Raw genomic sequence first — 24,168 nt, 5'->3', positions numbered from 1 at the left:
ATTTTAGAATTTTCCAAAAATATTTCTTGAAGTTTATGGATAAAAATTTACATTGTGAGTGGCCGAACTATATTCTCACTACAGCAGATAAAAACAGACCCACACCGTGACACGCCATGAAAGAATTTCAGAAAGGGGATGGAAGAGACCTTGAAAACTTCAAGACACTGCAAATATGAGCCTGGACACTAGAAGACATGGAAGCAATGTTTTCCAGTTTCTGGAGAAAAAAATATTTCCAAAACACAGTTCTTTATAAATCAAGGTGTGAATAAGGGCTAAGAAAGCCTAAAGTTTCTTCATGTGTTTAGCGTTTTAATAGTTAAGTTTGCACATTCTCTTTTGGAAAATACTACCAGGAAAAGTGGGAAAAATCAGGAAGTAAACCAAACAAGGGGTACATGTGGGATCCAGGTGACAGGGGAGCCAGAACAAGAGAGGCCTGGGCTGCCCAAGATGAGGTGAAGGACACCTGGCTCCAGGTCTGCAGAGACCCAGTCCACCTGCGGCCAGAGCCAGGCCTGTGGACAGGTGTCTGCAGGGTGAAAGTGGTTGAATATCTGATGGGTTCCAATACAAACTCATGAAGATTTAGACTGTGGGGAGAGCAGTGGAATGAACGTGTGAAACCAGACAGAACAGCCCCATGGCTGACATAGGACCAGATGCAATGACCAACCACCCTCTACCCTAGTGCTGACCAATCAGTGGAGACCTTGACCCTAAGTCCCCCAGTCCCTTATGCAACCCTTCCCCTAGAAGCCATCAGGGAACCAGGTCTTAGAGCAAAAACACACCTGTGACTCCAGGATTGGTGTCACTTCCTTAAATAAACCTTCACTTTCTTCTTTTTTTTTTTTTATACTTATCTGAGGATATTTAGTTTTCTATTGCTTTCGGAGAGAGAGGAAGGGAGAGAAAGAAACACTGATGTGAGAGAGAAAGATGATTTATTTCCTCCCATAGGCACGTGGACCAGGGATCATGCGCACAACCGAGGCATGAGTTCTGACCAGGAAGCAGCTTGCGACCTTTCGGTTATGGGACGATGCTCCAACCAACTGGGCCACGCCTGCCAGGGCTGAACCTTTACTTTCTTTGCTGCCAACTGCTGTTTGCATTTGATCGGGCTTTAATGTGCACAGGTGAATGAGCTCCTTTAGTTTACTAAGAATTTATCACTTATAAGTTAATATTTTATAATTTTATAGTGAATATGCATTCATCATATAAATTGCATATTATCTATCTACACATAATTAATTTAAAGGCTTTGTTGACATGGATAGAAGGGAAGGCAGACGGGGAGGAAAGTGAAGAGCTCAGCCCAGGGCTGACAGTGCAGGGCTCCGTGTCTGGGCTCTGGGCAATGACCTTGCACACCTCCCCCCAATGCTCACTCAGGGCGTGGCCCTCTGTGGAGGCTGAGGAGGGTCTTTCCTTTCTTCTGGGGTGTGGTCATTAGTATGTAGTCAACTCCTTGTTGCTTTTAAGAAGTCTGTTTTTGTATTACACATGGCATTTTTAGCTATTTTCAGTGGGAGGATTTGTCCATACAGTCCAGCCTAGTTTTTCAGGAATGGGATTTCTAAGGGAAACGGTTGGTCCTAGAGCAGAGGATGAGGGTGTGAATGCTGGGCCAGACCAGGAGGACAAGGCACTTGACATCAGGATATGACCACAAGGTGTCACTCTCAGGCAGGTCTAGAGACTAGGGACAGTGGTGGCCATTACTGAGATGTCCCTCTTGAGCAGCAAGTAGAAGGCAGAAAAAGTGTCCCATGTTCCTTGGGGAGAATCTGAGCTGAGAGTCACGTTGTTATTGGGGTGCAGGGACACTCTGTACCAGGAGCTCCAGTCACAGCATTTCCCACTGGGCCCATTCCTTCAGGTTCTTCTTCTGTCCCTGAGTCCCTCACACTGGTCATCTCATGTGACCCGAGGCTGGTCTTCCTATGCGTTCAAGTCCCACAGCACTTGCTGCTCACAGTCTCAGGTGTGTTCAGTCTCGAAAATACCCCCAACTGGAGCCATGTCTCCCTGCTCAGGGCCTGGGGTCTCCCTCTGTCCATGTGACCCTAAGGGACACTGTCATTGCCTCTCCATCACCCATCGAGCCCTGTGCTGGAGTCTCTCACGGGACCAGCCTGTCCCCGTGCTCTGGATGATGACTCTGGAGGGAAGCCTTCCTGGTTGTACACACTGGGGTTAGGACAAACCAAAGATGTGGAAATACAGAGGATAACATTAAAATTGATCACTGAGATATTCAATGGACAGAAAGAAAGGTCAGTTGATAATTAGATCTTAGAAACCAGGTCCGCCAGCCAGCGCACTGGAGTCATCCTTCTAAGAGACCATGGGGAGCAAGGGGCACAGTCCACTGTGCCCGCCACTCCTTCTGGCGCGAGTCAGCACACTGGACACACGGACGAGTCACTTTATGTTCAGGGGTCGTTCAAGCCGGGACAGGCAGGTGGGACATCTAGGGCTTCTATGCAGTATCCAGCCATGGCCCCTCGCTGGGAAATAAAAATACTCCCACCCAAAGTCTAGTCTCCTTCTGTCACCACATATGCGACGCCCTTTCCTCTCTTGTCCCACCACCCCTCCCCTTCGGGTGACCACAACAGAGTTGTGTGACTGGGAGTTCCTCTTTGTTTGCTTTGTCAATTTGTTTGTTGCTTTTTGTTTTATGCTCCACACAGGAGTGAAATCATACGATTTTTATCTTTTTCCATCTGACTTATTTCCCTTAGCATAATCCCCTTTAGGTCCACCAGTGCCGTCGCAAATGGCAAGATTTCATTCTCGTTTACTGCCAGGAAGTATTCCATTGTGTGAATGCACCAGAGCTCTTTCACCCACTCACCTACTGATGGCACCTGGGCTGCTCCCAGAGCTTGGCTATTGGATACAATGCTGCAGTGGACACCGGGTACATATATTCTTTCAAACTAGTGTTTTGGATTTGTTCAGATTAATACCCAGGAGTAGGATCACTGGGTCAACAGGCGCTTGCACACTTAATATTTTGAGCAAACTCCACACTGTTTTCCACGGGGGCTGCACCAGTCTGCGTTCCCACCCACAGGGCACGAGGGTTCCTTCTCTCCACGTCCTGGCCAGCACTAGTGTGCTGCTTTCTTGAAGGTCGCCTTCCCCACAAGCATGAAGTGATACCTCATCGTGGTTTTAATTTGCATGTCTCTGGTGATTAGTGACATTGAGCGTTGTGTCATGGCTATTGGCCTTCTGTAAGTCCTCTTTGGAGAAGTGTCTGTTTCCGTTTTCTGCCCATTGTTTTTCAATCCTCACCTGAGGATATGTTTGTGGATTTCAGAGAGAGAAGAAGGGGGAGGTGAGAGAGAGAGAGAGAAACACTGATGTGAGAGGGAAACACCAATCCCTTGCCTCTGGTCCAAGCCCCCAGGAGGAATCGAACCCTCAGCCTTGTGGTGTGCTGGAAGATGCTGCAACCCACTGAGCCTCTGGGCCAGGGCTGCCCACTTTAACATTGGGTGTTTCATCTCCCCCTTCACTGTGAGCGTCTCTGTGTCCTTGGATCTGAGACGGGGCTCCTACAGGCAGCATATAGTTGGGCCTTGTTTTTAACCCACTCAGTTTCTCTGTGCGCCAGCTTTTGGCTGGTGAGTTGGGTCCATGTCCATTCAGGTGACTATTGACCTACAAGGACTCTTTCCAATGATTTTTACCTTTGGTTTCTCGTCGCTTTGTGTCATCAGTGTTTACTTTCCCCGGGTTCCCGTCTGTTAGTTCAGTTGGGCGGCTCTCTGTGCCTCCTGTACCCATGGCTCCCAGCCCTGCTGTGCTACTGGGGCATCCTGGAGTCTGTCCAAGGTTTTATAGCCACTCTGTGGCCTGAAAGTCACTTCTACCCTCGCGCTCTCTGCTGGGTGCTGGGGGTGTTACAGCCAGATTGGGCTGGGGACCATTGCGTCTTCCCCTGGGCGCCCTCCCCTGTCTGTTCTGATACGTGGGTCTCACAGACACGCTCCTTCGGGGAGCGGCACAGTGTCTGACTTGTCTCTTTAAGAGGTGTCCTCACTACACCACGATGCTGATGTCCCATCCTCAGTCCACCACGGGCACATCAGCCTGTCCACTGCACCTGCAGTCCCACGCATCCCTCCCCCTCAAGAATCTGCAACTTTCACTCCAAGGAGAACCTGTGTGGCGTGAGCTAAGAGACACAGCTGTGTGTTTGTGTGAGGGAACCCTGCTGTGAGGAAGGGGAAGGAACCACGGGGGCAAAGGCCCCGGGGAGGACTGTGGCCGAGTCGCCCCTTTGGCACCCGAGGAAGTTCTCCGGGACCGTTTCAGTTCTCACTCGAAGCCAAAAGCTAATGAAGCCTCGCTAACCGTGAACATTATAAATGAATGTAATGATTATTTTTGAGTGCATGAACCTCCTTATCCAGCTACTCCTGAAGTCCTCCTGCCTTCCTCCAGGGTCTCGGAACATTCTATGTGCACTGGAAACAAATGCATTTTTCGGTTGCTGAGAAAAATGGCACACACATCTTCTGTTGTTGTTGAGAGAGAGAGAGAAACGTCAGTAGGTTCCCCCCATATGTGTCCTAGGCAGGTGCTCTGACCGGGAATCAAACCTGCAACACTGTGGTGCATGGGCAGACATTCCAACCAACTGAGCCACCGGCCAGGGCACATTTGTTTGAACTGTTTATATAGGTCTGGTTTCCGATCACAGAGAAAATCAATCAGTCCGCTGGCTCACACCCACATTTTTATTTTGTCTACAGCCTCCCTGATACATGCAGTTAATCTAGAAAATAAAACGGAAAACATTTGGTAATTAATGTGAACACTCAGAACATATTTATTGGACAATTATACAAGCAAGCCCCAAAGAAAACAACCATAACAATACTTAATATGGGAAGTGTAACTTCCCCGAAATGTTTGTTTGGGATTCAGGAACTGTCCCGTGCTTTTCAGGGTTCTGGGGAACTAGCATAGGAACTGGTTGCGGTGGCTGTGCACACGCCGGGCGCATCTGTTCGTGCTCTGTGCTCAGAGCCCCGGGGCCTTGCCCAGCTGCACTGGCCACGCTGGGCATCAATCCGGGACAGAGCATCAGGAAGCTCCCGCCGTCCATCACCGGACTTCCAGGAGCGAAAAACGGACGCAGGGGCTCTGCCGCAGAAATAGGAGGGAACGTAAATATGTGGGAGCCATCGCCCACGTGATAAAAGGAAATGGTCCCCATTTCCACATCCAGGAAAACGCCCACGCGGTGTAAGCGGGGACTGACCATGAGCTCTGTCACCTGCTCGGTGCTGGCCAGGAAGGTGTCCTTCTGCCTGCAGCTCAGGGTCCAGAAGCCAAGTTCTGAAGAGAGGACGACCTTCTCCTGCCGGGAAACAGACTCCTTGCAGACGCCCAGGTTCCATTCTGCGCTGGTGCCCACGTCCACCTCCCAGTAATGCCGGCCAGACGTGAGCCGCGGGGTGCCCAGCACGCAGAGGGAGCAGCTGAACCTCTCAGGACAGACTCTGCGCTTCTGTTCCAGATACGCACAGCGGACTCGCCTCAGGTCCTTGGAGATGAACAGGTGGTTGTGGGCCGTGTCCACATCCAAGGTCACGTCCACTGTGGAAAGAGAAATAGTCCGTCAGCTCTGTCCCCACCCGTCACGTCCACCGCAGGGGCCCACGCGTCTCCTTCACCTTCACGTGTTCAAATCCACACGTGGGGTTTTCCTGGGGGAACTTCCCGGGTCCCCGATTAGATCAGATTTCACAGACAGGATGAACGGTTGTCATTGGAAGTAGCTCTTGGTCACAGCAGGCGTTCTCTCTACATTAAGCTATTTGGCCATTTGATTAAGGACTTTTCTTCCCTTTAGTATGGGCTCCGTGTGAAAAAAGAGACCCCGACTGCTGCTTGTTCTCAAAATTATCGTACAAATGATCACATTCTGTCCGTACATAGACCTGAACTAGGTATTTCAAAGGATGCAAAATATTTTATTTATTGCAGAATAAAATTGACACCAAAGCTTTGTTTCCCCCTCTCTATAATTATATAAAAAATTATGTATACACATACATATAATATACTTATATGTATGAATATATATGTAAATACATATAGATCTATAAATATATATTTGTAAATATATGCATATATATGTATTTTTTTCTAAGAGTCCTGACGTTAGGATGTGTTGACACCTTAGCAGGAACCTGGGCCGAAGCTCAGTGGGGCAGCACCTGGAGGGGCCGGAAGGTGAAGAGGACCCTGCTCAGTGGCGCAGTCTCCCTGGGACTCTGATTCGCGAGCAGAGCTGCGCATCTAACGTGACCTCCAGGATGGGGCCGATGCAGCCTTAGAAAGAAACCTTCCAGAATAAAGACTCCTCGCTCCCTGTGTTGTTGCTTTATCTCTTTTTTCTTTTTCAATTTAATTTTTATTTTTTTAATCCTCCCCTGAGGATATGTTTTTAATGATTTTACACAGGGAAGAAAGGAGGTGTTGGGAAGGAGAGACACATCCATCGGTTTGCCTCCCGTGTTTCCCCTGGTGGGAATCGAACCTGCAACCTTGTGGTGTATAGGAACTGCTCCAAACAACTGAGTCACCTCACCAGGGCTCTTTAATTTTTAAAACATTTTTAAAATTTTTCAGTTACAGTTGATGTACAATATAAAATAATATTGAATGTAACCAGAGTTGAAAACACTAAAAAAAAAAAAACAAAACCCACCCTGATGTTTGCCAGATGGGAAGGGGTTTAGGGAATGAGGTAGAACAGGGAAGGGATTGAGAAGCGCAGATTGGCAGTTACAGAACAGTCCCTGGGCTGTGATGAGCAGCACAGGGAATGCAGTCAATAACCCTGCGATAATGCGGATGGTGCCAGGCGGGGACTAGGCTTATCGAGGGGCATCACTTCTTGAGGTATGTGAATATCTAATCACTATGCTGTAATTTCAAACTACTGAAATATTGTGTGGCCACTGTAATTCAAAAATCATTTTCAAACATATTTAAAAATGGCCATTGTTTACAAACACATTAAAAACAATTAAGAATCAGGAAGAATGGATTTTTAGGGATACAGGCTATGTAACACTCAGCACACCCCAAGTCAGATTTCTACTCCTGTCGATCTCCACTTTCCAGTGACCACCAGCTGCCTGTGTGGCTACTGGAAATACTGGATAGTACAGGTCAAGGGCATGACTATGTACTTTCTTTTCTTTACTTTTCCTTCTTTTCCTTTCTTTTTTTTAAGATTTGTTTGTTTGTTTGTTTGTTTTTAGAGAGAGGAGAAGGGATGGAGAAAGAGAGGGAGAGAAACATCAATGTGTGGTTGATGTTTCATGGGCCCCCTACTGGGGACCTGGCCCACAACCCAGGGATGTGCCCTGACTGGGAATAGAACTGGTGACCTTTTGGTCCCTAAGGCTGGCACTGAGTCCACTGAGTCACACCAGCCAGGGCTAACTATTTCATTTTCTTGAATACCTAAAGATGGCTCTGACCTGGGTGGCTTGATTGAGAGACATTTTGCCAAGCAAAAGGATGCTGGTTTTACTCCTGGTCAGGACACAGGGGGATTGTGAGTTGGGTTCCTGGTCGGGACCCCTACCAGAGGCGATCCATCGATGTTTCTCTCTTGCATCAGTGTTTCTGTCCATCTCTCACTTCCTTCCCCTCTCTCTAAAAATAAATAAAATCTTAAAAAAAAAAAAAAAGAGAGAAAACCTATAGACAGTTTTAATGCAGACTTGCAGGTTGGAAAATTGGGAAAGAATGAACATTTCAAGTGCCAGAACTCAGGTAAAGCACCTTGACTGGAGGGCTTTGACCAGTGGTTCTTTCCTGGGGAGTGGGCTCTGGTCACCCCAGACCTCACCTTGGAACCTCTGCATCCTCGGGTTCATCTGCAGGATGACTCTCAGCTGGGGCTCCAGCGCCCTGACCTCTGACGTCAGCCTGCCCAGCTGGCTTTTGGGCCTGATGTCGCTCTTCTGAGAAACCACAGAGCAGTTGAAGCACACAACCCCATGTCCCCCGGGGTCCCTCAGCAGTGACCTGACACACTGGAGGCAGCAGATGAACCCACATTTCAGGCTCACAGGGTCTTGCAGGTAGGTCTGGCAGATGAGGCATCTGCTCGTGTCTTTAAATTGCTCGGCCATGGCTGCTGTGTGGGGGGAAGGGGCACACCGTTAGAACACCGTGAGTGATGTGGACTCATGGGTCCTGGGACTCCGTCCTCTTTCTGTGAATAGCAATCTGCACTCACTGCTCCCAGGTAATGAAGATGCAACCCAAGTATAAGTGTCAACGGCTCATGGACTTCCGATATTTAAAATGCTAGTTAGAATGAAGACACGATTCATCCCAGGGCTGTAAGTTAGGGGGTGAGACGGTCTCTACTCTCCTTGTGATTTTTTTTTTCAATCCTCACCCAAGGTTGTTTTTTTTTTAAAAAAATATATTTATTGATTATGCTATTACAGTTGTCCCATTTCCCCCCCCACTCCACTCCATCCTGCCCACCCCCCTCCCTCCCACATTCCCCCCCTATAGTTCATGTCCATGGGTCATACTTATAAGTTCTTTGGCTTCTACATTTCCTACACTATTTTTACCCTCCCCCTGTCTATTTTCCACCTATCATCTATGCTACTTATTCTCTGTACCTTTCCCCCCCTCTCCCCCTCCCACTCCCCTATTGACAACCCTCCATGTGATCTCCATCTCTATGGTTCTGTTCCTGTTCTAGTTGTTTGCCTAGTTTGCTTTTGTTTTTATTTGAGGTGTGGTCGTTAATAACTGTGAGTTTGCTGTCATTTTTACTGTTCCTATTTTTGATCTTCTTTTTCTTAGGTAACTCCCTTTAACATTTCATATAATAAGGGCTTGGTGATGATGAACTTCTTTAACTTGACCTTATCTGAGAAGCACTTTATCTTCCCTTCCATTCTAAATGATAGCTTTGCTGGATACAGTAATCTTGGATGTAGGCCCTTGAGTTTAATCTTGGGTAATGTAATTATGATGTGCCTTGGTGTGTTCCTCCTTGGGTCCAGCTTCTTTGGGACTCTCTGAGCTTCCCGGACTTCCCAGAAGTCTATTTCCTTTGCCAGATTAGGGAAGTTCTCCTTCATTATTTGTTCAAATAAGTTTTCTATTTTTTGTTCTTCCTCTTCTCCTTCTGGCACCCCTATAATTCAGATGTTGGAACGTTTCAAGGTGTCCTGGGGGTTTCTAAGCCTCTCCTCATTTTTCCAAGTTCTTGTTTCTTCATTCTTTTGTGGTTGGATGTTTGTTTCTTCCTTCTGATCCACACCATTGATTTGAGTCCCAGTTTCCTTCGCATCACTATGTTTCTCTTAGCATAGGCTTCATTTTTTCATCTGGTTTTTGAACAGATTCAACCAAGTCTGTGAGCATATTGATAACCAGTGCTTTGAACTGTGCATCCGATAGGTTGGCTATCTCTTCGTCGCTTAGTTGTATTTTTTCTGGAGCTTTGAAGTGTTCTGTCATTTGGGCCATTTTTGTTTGTTTGTCTGTCTTTGCGCGTGTTACTTTAAGGGGCGGAGCCTTAGGTGTTCACCAGGGCGGGGTAATGCTGGTCGCTACGGCTGTGATGCTGTACGTGGGGGCGGGGCCGAGAGGGAGCAATGGCGCCTGCCTCACACTCCTCCGGATTTCAATCTTCCACTCCGCTACCCACAATCAAACTGGGCCACTCTGGTGCTGGTTCCCGAGTAAGTGGGTCTGTGCACACTCTAGGCCCCTGTGGGTCTCTCCAACAACCTCTCCTGTGAGGCTGGGAGTCTCTCCTGCTGCCGCCCCAACCCCCACGGGCGCTTTCAATCAGAGGTTTGAGGCTTTATTTCCCCAAGCTGGAGCCCTGGGTTGCGCAGCGGTCTGCTTCGCTGCCCGCCGTTCGTCCGATTTATCTGTGGGCGAATGTGGTGCTGCAAGGTGCTACCTGCCACTCTGCCTGCCCCACTCTCCGCCACTCTGAGTCCAGCCCTCTGGGTTTATCTGTGCAAATGTGGGGCCGCAGGGTCTGCTAGTGCTCGGACTGCCTGCGCCATTTGTCCCACACTCCGCCAGTCTCAGTCCCGCCACAGCCACGCGAGTCCTCTCCACCCCGGTGCCCGTCTCCGCCCCTCCTACCAGTCTGGATGAATGATTATTTTCTGTTTCCTTGGTGTCAGTCCCCCTTGCTGTTCAATTCTCTGTCAGTTCTGGTTGTGCGAGGAGGCGCAGTGTGTCTACCTACGCCGCCATCTTGGTTCCCCCTCACCCAAGGTTTTTATTGGTTTTAGAGACAGAGAGGAAGTGGAGGAAAGGGTCAGGGCAGAGAGAGAGAGAGAGAGAGAGAGAGAGAGAGGGAGAGAGAGATCGGTTGCTTCTTGTACACATGTGCCCTGAATGGAGCTCAGCCCTCAACCTTCAGTGATACGGGATGACGATCAAACCAGCTGAGCCACCTGGCCAGGGCTACCTGAGTGTCTCATCTGGCAGCCTCAAGCCTGGAGTGGCTACTATTGAGCCACTGGGATGGGGCTTAACCACATTGAACTGTGTTGAGCATAAGATATACCCCTCGAATTTGAAGACATCACAGGAAAGTAGAATATAGGCCACCTCCCAAAGAACTTTCGAAACTGATGAAATGTTGAAATGACTGCCTTTTGCCAGTTATAATGCATTAGGTTTTTGGGTTTTTTTACACTTTGTATATGTGGCTTCTAGAAAATGAGGTTAGCCCTGGCTGGGGAGCCCACTTGGTTAGACCATTGTCCTGATACCCCAAGGTTGCAGGTTCAATCCCTGGCCAGGGCTCCGACAAGAAGCAACCAGTGAATTCATAAATGAGTTCACAACAAATCCGCGCTTCTCTCTCTCTCTCTCTCTCTCACATCAGTAAGCTAAAAAAAACTTTTTTAAAGAAAACTAGTTTACGATGACGTCTCTGTGTCACTTTATATATCGGGTAGACAGTGCTGGTTGAGACCCAGAAATCCTCCAACTTGAACCTGAGAGGCAGACTAAGTCAGTGGCTAACACTCCACTTACCACCTTGCAGGGTCCGCCCATCTCGGATCTGACTCAGGAAAATGATGACCGTGTTGTTCTACAAGCTGATGTTGGACATCTGAGTTCTGCCCACTGCCCCCATCAAAGGCACTTCGTCCCTACGTGCCTGTGCCATGCCTCGCATTGAGCAGGCCTCAGACAACACTTCTGAACCTTTCGTAGAAACTGGAAAGTAAAAACCATGGACTCACCTCTCATGCACTAGGTCCTCTTTTGCTTCCCCTGTTGGCTCAGCTCTGGAGCGAGGCCTATCAGCAAGCCCCTTTTATCAGGCAGGTTCCTTCCCCCACCTCACTCACTTCCTGTCTGTCCCACTCAATCCCATCAGATTTTCCTGGAGGTAATGAGATTTTCCCACCCCAGAGAGAGGTTACCAGGAACAAAGGAAATAGTTGTGTATGAAAGTTATTTTTAAATGAATGTGAACAAAACATTGCCATGTAATCATTATAGATTAGATCCTGAATATTATTTCTGGTCCTCTCTTGGGAGAGGAATATCAAAAATGACAAGATTTTCTCTCTCAATAGTAAAATCTGATCCTTTGGAATGTTGGTGACTGATTTGCCTAAAAATGCGTGGAATCACCGGAATGCTGATGGTAGTAGCAGCACCTGAGAATCACCAGGCGTCACACGACCTTGTTTTTAAAATTTTTTTACTTTTTAACTATTTTTATTGTTGACATTATTACCAATGTCCCATTTTCTCCCTCTTGCCCACTTCGCCCCTGCCCTCAACCCCCTTCCCTCTGGGCATCACTCCACTGTCCTCCGTTCTTTGGCTGATCCCTTCACTTTCTTTTATCCCGTCCCCCACTCCCCACCCCCTCTAACAGCTGTCAGTCTGCTCCCTGTGTCCGTGCCTGTGTCTATTTCAGGGGTGTCAAACTCATTTTTACCGGGGGGGCCACATTAGTCTCACGGTTTGCCTTCAAAGGGCCGAATGTAATTTTAGGACTGTATACATGTAACTACTCCTTAACTAGGGGCACGGAGCTCGGCGCTGCCATGGTAGAAACAAGGTGCCAGGCCGGATAAAACAAGGTGGAGGGCCGGATTGGGCCCGCGGGCCTTGTGTTTGCCACCTGTGGTCTATTTTGTTCATTAGATTCCACATACCAGTGAGATTGCGTGGTGTTTGTAGCCCTCAACTGGCCCTTTAAACCTCTTTTGTGCCCTGACTGGTGTGGCTCAGTTGGTTTGGTGTCATCCTGCAAAGCAAAAGGGTGCCGGTCGGATTCCTAGTCACAGAGAGAGGCAACTGATTGAGGTTTCTCTCTCACATCGATGTTTTTCTCTCACATAGATGTTTCTCTCCCTTTCTCCCTCCTTCCCCTCTCTCTGAAAAATAAAAACAAAAACATAAACGACCCCTCTTTTGTTATGTACATATTGTTTTAAGAATGCTATGTTTATTTTATTTTATTAATCTTTTAAAATATATTTTATTGATCATGCTACTAGAGTTGTCCCATTTTTTCTCCCCTTTATTCCCCTCCTCCCTGTACCCACCCCACCGTCATTCCCCCCCCTTAGTTCACGTCCATGGGTCATACATATAAGTTCTTTGGCTTCTCCATTTCCTATACTATTCTTAACCTCCCCCTGTCTATTTTGCACCTACCATTTATGCTTCTTATTCCCTGTACATTTTCCCCCATTTTCCCTCCTCCCACTCCCCTGCTGATAACCCTCCCTGTGATCTCCATTTCTGTGGTTCTGTTCCTGTTCTAGTTGTTTGCCTAGTTCATTTTTGTTTTTGTTTTTAGGTTCAGTTGTTGATAGTTCTGAGTTTGTTGTCATTTAAATGTTCATATTTTTTATCTTCTTTTTCTTAGAAAGTCTCTTTAACATTTCATATAATAAGAGCTTGGTGATGATGAACTCCTTTAACTTGACCTTATCTGGGAAGCACTTTATCTGCCCTTCCATTCTAAATGAAAGCTTTGCTGGATAGAGTAATCTTGGATGTAATTTCTTGCCTTTCATGATTCGAATACCTCTTTCCAGCCCTTTCTTGCCTATAAGGTTTGTCTTGAGAAATCAGCTGACAGTCATATGGGAAATCCTTTGTAGGTAACTGTCTCCTTTTCTCTTGCTGCTTCTAAGATTCTCTCCTTATCTTTAATCTTGGGTGATGTAATTATGATGTGCCTTGCTGTGTGCTTCTTTGGGTCCAGCTTCTTTGGGACTCCCTGAGCTTCCTGGACTTCCTGAAAATCTATTTCCTTTGCCAGATTGGGGAAGTTCTCCTTCATTATTTGTTCAAGTAAGTTTTCAATTTCTTGCTCTTTCTTCCCCTTTTGATACTCCTATTAGTAGGATGTTGAGACAGTTAAAGTTGTCCTGGAGGTTCCTAAGCCTCTCCTCATTTTTTTGAATTCTTGTTTCTTCATTCTGCTTCATGGTTGAATGTTTATTTCTTCCTTCTGCTCCAAATTATTGATTTCATTCCCAATTTTCTTCCCTTCACTATTGGTTCCCTGTATGCTTTCCTTTATTTCACTCTTCATAACCTTCACTTCTTCCTCTATTTTGCTACTATACTCAACCATTTCTGTGGGCAACCTGATTACCAGTGTTTTGAACTGTGCATCTGATACGTTGGCTGTCTCTTCATTGCTTAGTTCTGTTTTTGGAGCTTTGATCTTTTCCTTCCTTTGAGCTATATATTTTCATCTGGGCATGACCATTACATAATAAGGGGTGGAGCCTTGGGTATTCGCTAGGGTGGGGCAACCCACGTCACTGCGTTGTGGCACTGTATGTGGGGGAGGGGTCTGAGAGGGAACAATGCCGCTTGCTCAGCTCTGGCCCCACGTTCAGTCACTTCCCCTGCTGCCCACAAGCAAATTGGGCCCTGCTGGTGCTGATTCCCAGGTGGGTAGGTTTGTGTACATTCTGGGACCCTGTGGGTCTCTCCAACGAACTCTCTTGTGAGGCTGGGAATTTCTCCCACCAGTGCCACAACCTCCACAGGTTTTGAGGCTTTATTTCCCTGCGCTGGAACCCTGGGTTGTGTGGTCTGTCTCACTCCCCAGTTGTTCTTCCTGGTTTATCCTCAAACAAATGTGGGGCCCCTGCTCTGCCAATCACTGCCTCTCCAGGTCTGCCTGCCACTGCCTCTCCTGCTCAAGTCCTCCAGCCGCCACCTTGAAGAGACTCCTTTCCGCCTGTCTCCGCCCCTCATACCAGTCTGGATGAATGTTTCTTCTTTAACTCTTTGGTTGTTGTTGGACTTCCATACAGTTCCATTTTCTGGCAGTTCTGATTATTTTTTGTTTTTAAATTTGTTGTGTCCTTCTTTTGGTTGTGCAAGGAGGCAAATGGTATCTACCTACACCTCCGTGTTGGCCAGAAGACTCTTTTCTCCATTAGCTGGTTCTTATTTTAGAGGTTTGTTTTGTTTTGTTTTTGTTTTTTAATTTCAGAGAAAGGGAGAGGGAGGGAGAGAGGGAGAGGGAAAAAGAGATTTGTTGTTCTACTTATTTATATTCATTGGTTGAGTCTTGTATGCGCCCTGACTGGGGATCAAATCCACAACCCTGGCGAATGGGGATGACACTCTAACCAACTGAACTCCCCCACAAGGGCCTGAGGCATTTTTTTAAAAAAGGGATCTTAGTGTTTCTTTTCTTTTTTTGCAGTGGTCACACAGTATTACATGAGTGTTAGGTGCATAGCAATGATTAGATATTTGTATAATTTACAAAGCGATCCCCCCATTAAGTCTATTCCCACCTGGCACCATGCATAGCTGTTACAATGTTACCGACTATATTCCCCAGGTTGTCCTTCCCATCCCTGGGACTATTCTGTAACCACCAATCTGTACTTTTTAATCCCTTCAGCTCTTCCGCCCAGCCCTGCAAACCTCCTCCCATCCAGCGATCAGCAATTTGTGTGATACCTGACGTAATCTTGTCTTTTTTTTTCTTAAACTGGTGGGGGAGAAGAAAAAACAACTCTGTAATTCTAATTTGTGGCCAACAGGTTTATTTGGAAGATGGTGATTCGTCCTTATAGATGGGGGGGGGGAAACCCCAAGATTCTCTATTTCAAAAATGGTTTTCTCATATTTCGTATTGCTTCCTTTCATTGTTTTTACATATAATCCTCACCTGAGGACAGGTTTTGTTGATTTTAGAGAGAGGGAAAAGGAGAGAGAGTGAGACGTGGAGAAAACATTGACGTGAGAGAGGAACATTGATCATTTGCCTCCCATACGTGCCTGACTGGGGATCAAACCAGCCATGTATGTGACCTGACCAGGGATCCAACACCCCAACTTTTGCTTTGAGGGACAATGGTCCAACCAACTGAGACACCCTGCCAGGGCTGCAAGTATTCTTTATACTTATTTTCATTACCTCTGGGCAGGGGAGATGATAACATTTACAGCCAGGAACCTAGCGGTGTTCCCCTCTTTGGGAGAATGAAAAAGCCCGGCTACAGAGTCTGTCCTGTGCCCAGGGCTACAGACGCAGGAGGTGGGACTGGGAAGAGGGGCCACGTCAGAGTGGGCAGAGGCTCTGAAGGACTTTTCTTTAGTGTGGACCTGCCCAGCCCTTCCCCCCGCAACCCCCACAGCGACCTCAGAGGGAGCCCTGGACGTGGCCCTCAAGTCCCTTTCAGTATCAGCCTGTCTTGCTCCCTTGGGGTCGCTGTAACAAAATACCACCAAACAGGTGACTTGGAGGCAAAGCTGTGTGTGGCTCACCGTTCTGCAGGCTGTGAGTCCCGGATCAGGGCTCCTGCATGGCCATGTACAGGTGGGGGCCCTCCTGTGTCATGGGCTATGCCCTTTTACTGTCACTTCACCAAGCGGAAGGAACAAGACTTCTCTCTGGAGCCTGTTTGGTAAGAAACGCATCCCACTCACAAACGCTCCGCCCTCGAGATCTGAGCAATTGCCAGGGCCCCACCTCTTATAATATGTGTGGGGGTTATATTTATACTTTAAAAAGCAATTTATTAATTGATTTAACAGAGAGAGAGGGAAGGAAGGAGACAGAGATGGGAACAGAGAGAGACAGACAGACAGAGAGACATCGATTGGTTGTTGAACTTATTATGCATCTGGGATCCAACCTGCATCCAGCGGAGCTACTGCCAGAGCTGGGGGTTAGAATTTTAGCACATGGGTTTATCAATGCAAACATGCAGACCTCAGCATGGCCCAAGGGGCACTCAGTCCATGGTATTTCCAAACATGAAGCACAGTGTTGAGTTACTGCAGAAGGTATTGTCTGATTCATGAGGGTATTTTTTAAAAAGTCATATTTTAGTTATTTTCACAACATGCACTCATTCTGGCGGGCTTGGAAAATAATGGGACTTCATCTCACTCCAAATTCTTTTTCCTTCCCTGCTGCCTCGGGTTAAGAGAGGTCAGAGGGGCTTCCCCATTCAATGAGAGACAGAAATGTGAGCGACAGTCTCACACAGTAACCACACGGGAGGGTGACGATGTCCCAGCACAAATTACTGAGAGGCCGGCACCTCCTGCAGGGGGATTTGAAACAGGAAAAGTGTGTGGGGTCACTGAAGGGCCCACACTTCTCTGTGTCCTTCTGTCCATTCTGCGTGTGTGTCTGTCATTGGGTCTCATTTCACGGTCCTGGATTTTGACATCATAACCGAATACTGCCTGTCAGTTCACACAGCTGTCCTCACACCCAACCCTAAACCCGCGAGATCTCAGAAAATAGGAATTTTGTACAGGGTGGAAGAGGCCCGTGGCTCCTGCCATACAGGCTGCACCCAGGTGGCAAGGGAACTACCCCTCACTCTCTCAGACGGAAACTCCAGGGCACAGGGACCTGCAGGGAACCTCCGGAGTCTGGCTCCACCTGAACCACCCCCATCACTTGCTCTCCTCCCACCTGCCCAGCCCAGGCATGAGGGGCAGCTCAGGACCAGGCAGGCTCAGCAGGGTCCGGCCCAGGCACTGCCCACCCTCAGCTCCAAGTCCTTCCTGGGCTGACCCCTCCTGGTTCTGCCCTGAGAGTGGACTCGAGGGAGCCCCCACCTGGCTGGTCTGTGCTCCACAGCTCTGTGCAGGCACAGGTCAGGCAGGGCCACACCTGACCCCAGTTACAGGGACAGAGTGGGTGGTCCTGACCTCCCCACAGACAGGCCACTATCATGTCACCTCTCCTGTCAGGGACACCGTCTGTGTGGGGAGCCTGGGGCGTCTCTAATGTAGAGAAAACTAGTCCCATGCAGATCACACTCAGGAACATCTGGTGACGGGGGACAGCAATGGCCATTACCGAGATACTCGCAGGAGCAGCGGGGAGGAGAGAGAGAAAGTGTCCCCAGTTCCTGGAGAGCAGCTGAGCTTAGAGGCACATGTCATTGGGGTGCAGGGACATCTGGGCCAGGAGCTCCCGTCACTGTGCTTCTCACTGGGCACATTCCTTCAGCTCCTTCTGTTCTCGAAACTCTGTCCCCAGGTCTTTCACACTGGTCAACATAGCACTTTTTTTTTTTTAACTTAAAACAATTATTTATTTATTTTTGCTTGTTTTTCTCCTTCACCATTTATTCCCCCCATACACTCTCCCACCTCCACCCATCCCCTCCCCCACACAAAATCCACACTGTTGTCTGTGTCCATGAGTTCATTCTTTTAATTTTTCAGTTACACTTAACATACTATATTAGTTTCAGATGTAAAAAGGAGTGATTAAACATTATATATATAGCTTATTAAATAATCTCCCCATTATATCTAGGACCCATCTGACACCATATGTATTTAAGAAAACATTATTGACTATATTCCCTGTGCTGTTCTCTACCCCCTACTAATCAGTGTCCAGGGCTGATACGGGACGACATCACATTTTCGCTGACTTGGGAGGAAGTCATAGGAGGGGCTAAGGAGGGTGAGTGTAGAAGTGGTGAAGAGCACAGCAGGACAACCTCAGAATCTCTCCCCAGAAATGACTAATGAATGACAAACACCAAATGGTGACTGTGTGACGGGGAGACCTGGCTGTCACCAACCTGGGTGAGTGACCAGGATGAATGTCCCCACTGTGGGGACAGGTGGGTGTAGTGTCCAGTCCTTGTTCCTTCCTCTTCCACAGCCCTGGCTCCCCTGGTGGCCTCATCCACACGCACAGACTCAAATGTCATTTTCGTAGCGTCACCCCCACATCTGTGTCTCCAGCCCAGACGTTTCTCCTCAGGGTCCCCACGCTCACCTGTCCACCCTGACAGCTCACTGGTGTGTCTAAAAGACACACCTCACCTTGACCTTCTCTTCTGCTGAATGCTTCAATGCCCACCCCTCCCCCACACAGGCTCTTGCCAGGGTCTTCCCCATCTCTACTCATAAAACCCCATTGTTCTGCGGGCACAGTACTAATGTGGGGTGCCCTACTTAACTCCTTTCCCACACCCCAGTTTGAATCCTTAGGAAATGCTGTGAAATCCATCTTCCAAATGCATTCAGTGTCCAATCCCTTCCCACTGTTTCTACTGCTCACAGCCCCCTCAGAACACCCAGCACCTGCAGCCTGGAACCCTGGGAGCTTTCCCACCCCTTTCCCTCCTGCCTCGCTGATCCCTTGTCTCCTGATTCTGTTCTCAGCCCAGCAGACAGACTGCCCTGTAGCCCCAGGACTCTCTCTTGAGGAGTAACTCTCAGAGGAAGCCACTAAGGACATTGGCTCCTTGGCCATGACCTTCCAGGACTCAGCATCTACAGAATGAGAACAGGGTCTGCAGTGGACTAAGGACAGTGGACGCTGGAACGGCTCTTGCTTTAAGCAGATGTTCCTCAGTTTCAGATTGGTCAGCCCTCTGACCCCACATGGACACCCCTGAGTCTAAAAGAGGGGGGCCTAGAAGCTTCGGACGACTCCTAGCCAACGAAGTGGTACTCAGTTAGAATCAGGGGACTCCAGAGACTCCAAAAGGTTCATTCGGATGTGCTGGAAGAAACCCTTAGTTGCACTGACACAGGTGGTCCACAGGAACATCACTGGGGAGCCGTGCTGTGTCCCGTCATATGGCACCCAGTCTGTCCCACCCAGGTTGTCTCCGCACCTCATGGTAAGTTTATGAACATAAAGTGACTTAAAACAGCTGAACAACTGGGGTGAAGGTGTAGATAGAATAACACCTACCAGAAACAATACGCATTGGAACTTTTAATCTAAACCACTTCTGATTTATTTATATGTGTGTGTGTGTGTATGTATATATATATCTATATCTATATATCTATATATATATAGATATATATATATATCTCACTAATATTAAAATACTGCAGGGATGTTGAGATGACTAAATAACGTTCCGATGCCGGGTGCAGAAACAGCAGTCGGGGATTCTTAAAGTCCCAAGGGGCGGCTGCAAGGACTTTTTCAGCACAAACTCCTGTAGAAAGCAGCTCTGTCACCCTGGAAAGAAAGTTGTCATGAACAAATTAGGGTCAGTCTCAGAAGTGTCACATTCTGCCACAGCCACCACATGCTCAGAATGTCCCGCTCAGAGAATCCTCAAATCACAGCTGTGCTCCTCGGTCCCAATGCCCCCCACTCTTTACCCTCAGGGTCTCACCCTTAGGAGCCGTGAGAGACACATCAGAACCCTGGGAACTGTCGCTGCCTGGGGAAGAGACAACAGCAGAGTTATGGGGTGGGGGAGCCCCCCTCACAGACTCCAGCCCACACTCTTCCAAGGGTCCCAGACCTCACCTCCCCAACACCCAGACTTACAGGCAGCCTGAGAGTATCTCTCCCTGCCTTTGCCTGTGGGAAGGAAAGGTTCTGTGAGAAGTCAGGGGGAAGGCTGGGTCCCTTGACCCTAAAGGAGCCCCATACTCTGAAGCACAGGGAAGGTTCCAGAACTGCAACTAAACACCCAGGGCAGGATCAGGAAGGATGGGGAAAGTACATGTGTGGGGAACAACCTACCACCACTCTGAACATCTGTCCTCAGCAGGGACCTTCCCCTCTGTCCTGTGACAAATGGGAATCAGTCCCCATCGCTAGAGTCATCAGGTGATAAATGTGTCCCTCACTTTTCCACGGGCCTCACTAAAGGGTCCGTGGTAGGAAATAGGCCCCAGAAGGACAAGCACCCATGAGGAGACACGATGACCATTAAGGAGGCAGAGCACACTTCCACCTGGGCATGATCCCCAGGGGATCATCCCAACCCCTTGCCCACCTGAGTGCCTCCTCCTCCACAGCACAGCTCCAGCGGCAGCAGCTACAAGGAGACTCAGGGCGGCAGCAGCGATGCCCACGGTGGTCATGGTGGTCTGAGGAGGGGGGTCTGCAAGAGGGGAAGGTGAGAGGCCAACCTCAGGCCTGAGTCCTGACCCTGCTCAGGGACACCCTGAGGAGAGGCTCTGAGCCCACGCCCCCTCCTCACCCCATCTCAGAATCAGGGGCTCAGGCAGAGCCTGGTGCTGCACACGGCATGTGTATCTCTGCTCCTCCCCGGGGGGCACGTCCATGGCCGCCCACTTCTGGAAGGTCCCGTCCCCTGCAGGCCTGGTCTCCACAAGCTCTGTGTCCTGGGTCAGGTCCTCCCCGTCACGCTGCCAGGTCAGGGTGATGTCCGAAGGGTAGAAGCCCAGGGCCCAGCACCTCAGGGTGACCTCGTGGTCAGAGATGGGGTGGTGGGTCACGTGTGTCTTTGGCGGGTCTGAGGGGAGGGGGAGAAAAATCAGGAACTTTGCATGGTCATGGGACAGTCCAGCAGCGCTCATGTGACTACCCTGAGAGGGGACAGGACAGCGGGGTGGGGGGAGGGAGAGCACCACCCAGACACCAGCCTGGACAGAGGCACTTGGGATAATCTCCTATTTCCTCGAAAGTTCCCGAATCAGGGTGAGAACCTAGGGTAGGAGTGTCCAGGTCTCTAAGGGGAGACACAGACTCAAGGGGAGGCTGATGACTCAGCAAACCAGGAGTCAGGCCTCCAGAGACTGGTCTCAGCCTGAGAACCAGGGAGAGCGTCCTGTGCACCAGGTGCTGCAGGGTATGAGGGAGCTGCTGTGGGGTGTTTCAGGGAGAGGCTGGGTCCCTTTATTGTCCTTTAGAGAAGGCTGGGCCCATGGCGGAGTCACAGAATAAGGAACCCTGGAGGAGTCTTCCCTCTCATAAGCAGGAGGGGGATCTGACGCGGCCCCATTTTCCTCCTCTCCTGGTAGGAAGCCGCCCCAACCCACAGATCCCCTCCTCGGGGAGGCCCGCACCCTGGTACCTGTTCGGAGCAGCGTCTCCTTCCTCTTCTCCAGGAACAGGCGAAGCCGGTGCACGCAGGTGTTCTCCACGTAGGCGCTCCAACCCTCCACATCGTCCTGATGGAACAAATCGCGCTGCACGGTGATCTGGGTGGTCTTGTTGGCTTCGGTGGTGGGACTCAGCTCCAATTTCAGGGTGAAGGTTTCGGTTCCGTCGTACGCGGTGTGACCGAACCCGCGGAGGAAGCGCCCGTCTGACCCCACAACGCAGCCAGAAATGACCTGGAAGGTGTGAAACCCTGACCGCGCCCTAAAGTCAGCCCCGCCCACTTAGTCCCCCTGGAGAACAGATGTGCCCCCCACCCGACTAGTCAAGACCCGGCCAGCGGAGATTAAACGTAATGGAGTGAAAAAAAAAGACTGGGTTAGGGTCCCCGCGGGCTCCTCCCGGGATGCATCTCCCAGAGGGACGTTCCGACCCACAGATTTGGGGAGACTCCTGCCCGTCCGTGTGCACGTGGGCTGTGCCGGGACCGAGCCAGCGTCGCTCACCATCCTTGCTCTGGTTGTAGTAGTCGCGCAGGTTGTTCAGCTTTGCTCGGGAAATCTGTTCACACTGCTTCCAGAGCCACGTCTGCTCCGCCCAAAACTCTGGGTCTTCTTGCTCCAGCCACGGCTGCTCCCTCCTCGGCATCCGCGGCTGCACCCTCGGGTTCGGGGTGTTGCTGTCGAACAGCAAGACCTCCGTGTCGTCCACGTAGCCGACCCCGATATACTGGGACTCCCCGAGTCCGGACAGTAAGGTGCCGAAATGTCTCAGGGTGTGTGGGCCTGGGGACGGGGAGGACGGGCGTCTTGGTTACGCAGGGTGGCTGGTAGCAGCAGATGGTCCGGGAAACAGAAAAGGGGGCGGTGGTTGAGAGAAGGGGGTGGGGGCGGGAGGAGGGGAGGACCGAGGCGGGAGTTCGGGCTCTCGGGCCTGGGGTCTGGAGACGCGCCACCCTTGTCCCCGGGTCCTGCGCCCCCGCCGGGTCCCCTCGCTCAGGCCCCCCCAGAGGCGGTTCCCTCCCGACCACCCACTCACCCGCCCAGGTCTGGGTCAGGGCCAGGGCCCCCGAGAGCAGCAGGAGCAGTGGTCGGGACTCCATGACCCACACCCTGAGTGTGTGCGGAGAACGAACTTGGGTGCTAGGGGAGGACTTTATACTCGAAACCACGTTGCCCCCGATTGGCTCCTGCAGAGTTGCTACATACAAACCAGAATCGCAGCAGAACGTCAGGAGTCTCCAGGCAGAAGGACCCAGCAGAAGGAGAAGGAAAGCCCGCGGGAGAAGGGCACGCCCCAACCCTGAGAGTTCCCGCCCCAGACTCGTCCTCAGGCTGACACCTTGAGAACCTGGCTTCCGGACCGGGACTCTTCCCCGACTCCTCCTCCTGCACCAAGAACTCTCTATGCAGAGGACTCCCTGAGTCCCGGCCCAGGTGCTGTTTATTCAGCGACTCTCAAACATTTTGGTGTCAGAACACGTACACAGTCTTACAAAATATGGCAGATCCCCAAAATAATTTTATGTGAGTTATAGCTATCAATAGCTTATCAATATACGGAATAAAACAGTTTGAAAAAATTAATTCATTTGGAATAATATTAATAACCAATGATATGTTATGACAAATAATATTTTTATGAAAAAAACTATTCCCGAAATAAATGAGGTAGTGAGAAGAGTGGATCTGCTCAAGTTTTACTTTTTTGCAAATCTCAGTGCTCGTCTGTATGATTACAAATCTGCTGGGTTTTCATATTTGCTTCTGTGTTTAATCTGTTGTTTTGGTGGCAGTACATGAATACACAGCCTCACACCAATATGCAGGGGGAGCATTTTAATAACCTTTTCAGGTAAGTGTGGATATTCATCTTTGATCACACACTAAAGCCACACAAGTGGTAGTTCCTGAAAAGCTCTTTGCAAAGTGGAGCCTGAAGCAAATCCATTGAGTATTTCCTATTCTGTAACGTTGCTCGAGTGGCTCTTGTACTGATGCAGGATTATTTGAAAGTGATGCATTGTTTCACTAAGTGATAGACATCTCCCAGGGTTGGTGCATTTAATGACACATCATCAAAAATCACAATTGTTAAGGGTACTGCAGACCCCACTGGAAATGGTTGTCAGCTCTGGGAAGCTGTCTGGCTGCCGTGGTGAGACACACGTTTACCAGAATCCTGCTTTTCCTCTGAGAGCTTCCATTCCACCCAGACAACAAGTGCTGTCCCGTGTCAACTGCCTGCTGACTTTCCTTGAGGGAGGAGCTCACGTTCATTTGAGAGAGTGTTTGCCAGTTCCCCAAACCTCAGTCATCACAGCTCTGTGCCACTCATTCTCTTAAGTGAACTTTCTGTTCTGTAATAAAGAGGCTGCTCAGCCCTCACAGGTCACTTTCCTGGGCTCACGATACTTGGGGATGCCGCACAAGGGTGTTTGTGCAGTTTCCCGGTCATCAAAGGGGATATTTCTTTGTTCTCCATTTTCATTAAGGACAGTTAAGAATTTAATCAATTTATATCATGAATTCAGGACATACTTATCTTCTTTTTAAATGTTCTCTTTTAATTTTTCAGTTATAGTTGATGACCAATATTATATTCGTTTCTATACAGTTCTGCTGACTTTATTTGTCTGTGAGAGTCTTAGATAAATCCTCAAAATACAGCAGACCCAAGAAAGGTTAGTTAGTGTCCACTTACAAGTAGAGTGTTCAGACACCAACAGAGATGTGACGGAACGCCGTAAGGTTCTAAATGATCAAAAACACTGGTCACTGAAGTTA

The 24,168-nt window shown here is 49.2% G+C and overlaps 2 protein-coding genes and 1 long non-coding RNA gene across 3 annotated transcripts; 1 reads left to right on the top strand and 2 right to left on the bottom strand.

The window, feature by feature from the left end:
* Positions 1–4,912: 4,912 nt before the first annotated feature.
* LOC112313882 (ret finger protein-like 4A) lies at positions 4,913–8,192 on the bottom strand. Its single transcript, XM_024570499.2, has 2 exons — positions 7,907–8,192; positions 4,913–5,634 (listed from the first exon to the last, which is right to left on the bottom strand). Exons 1-2 carry the CDS (start codon positions 8,190–8,192, stop codon positions 4,913–4,915), a joined length of 1,008 nt encoding a protein of 335 aa, XP_024426267.2.
* A 1,465-nt stretch (positions 8,193–9,657) lies between these two features.
* Positions 9,658–11,658, top strand: LOC139440441 (uncharacterized). Its single transcript, XR_011650677.1, has 2 exons — positions 9,658–9,773; positions 11,108–11,658. It is a non-coding gene; the product is annotated as an uncharacterized lncRNA (long non-coding RNA).
* A 7,671-nt stretch (positions 11,659–19,329) lies between these two features.
* Positions 19,330–22,577, bottom strand: LOC112314063 (patr class I histocompatibility antigen, A-126 alpha chain). Its single transcript, XM_053914770.1, has 8 exons — positions 22,421–22,577; positions 21,889–22,167; positions 21,357–21,635; positions 20,520–20,795; positions 20,313–20,420; positions 19,859–19,891; positions 19,701–19,748; positions 19,330–19,540 (listed from the first exon to the last, which is right to left on the bottom strand). The coding sequence occupies exons 1-8, from the start codon at positions 22,482–22,484 to the stop codon at positions 19,536–19,538; spliced, it is 1,092 nt and encodes a 363-aa protein (XP_053770745.1). The 5' UTR covers positions 22,485–22,577; the 3' UTR covers positions 19,330–19,535.
* Between the last annotated feature and the right edge of the window lie 1,591 nt (positions 22,578–24,168).

This window comes from Desmodus rotundus, chromosome 12 (assembly GCF_022682495.2).
Source record: "Desmodus rotundus isolate HL8 chromosome 12, HLdesRot8A.1, whole genome shotgun sequence".
Classification (NCBI taxonomy): Eukaryota; Metazoa; Chordata; class Mammalia; order Chiroptera; family Phyllostomidae; genus Desmodus; species Desmodus rotundus.
The sequence above is the reverse complement of the archived record's forward strand: the minus strand, read 5'-3'. Positions and strand labels throughout refer to the sequence as shown.

Bases quoted from the DNA above. Each gene is read 5' to 3' on its own strand.
- LOC112314063 (XM_053914770.1), bottom strand. From the start codon at position 22,484: ATGGAGTCCCGACCACTGCTCCTGCTGCTCTCGGGGGCCCTGGCCCTG. The intron at 19,892-20,312 runs GTGGGCAAGGGG...TCCTTCCCACAG, and splicing joins GTGGAGGAGGAGGCACTCAG to GCAAAGGCAGGGAGAGATAC. The intron at 19,749-19,858 runs GTAAGTCTGGGT...TCTCTTCCCCAG, and splicing joins GAGATACTCTCAGGCTGCCT to GCAGCGACAGTTCCCAGGGT.
- LOC112313882 (XM_024570499.2), bottom strand. From the start codon at position 8,192: ATGGCCGAGCAATTTAAAGACACGAGCAGATGCCTCATCTGCCAGACC. The intron at 5,635-7,906 runs GTGAGGTCTGGG...CTCTTTCCACAG, and splicing joins GAGGATGCAGAGGTTCCAAG to TGGACGTGACCTTGGATGTG.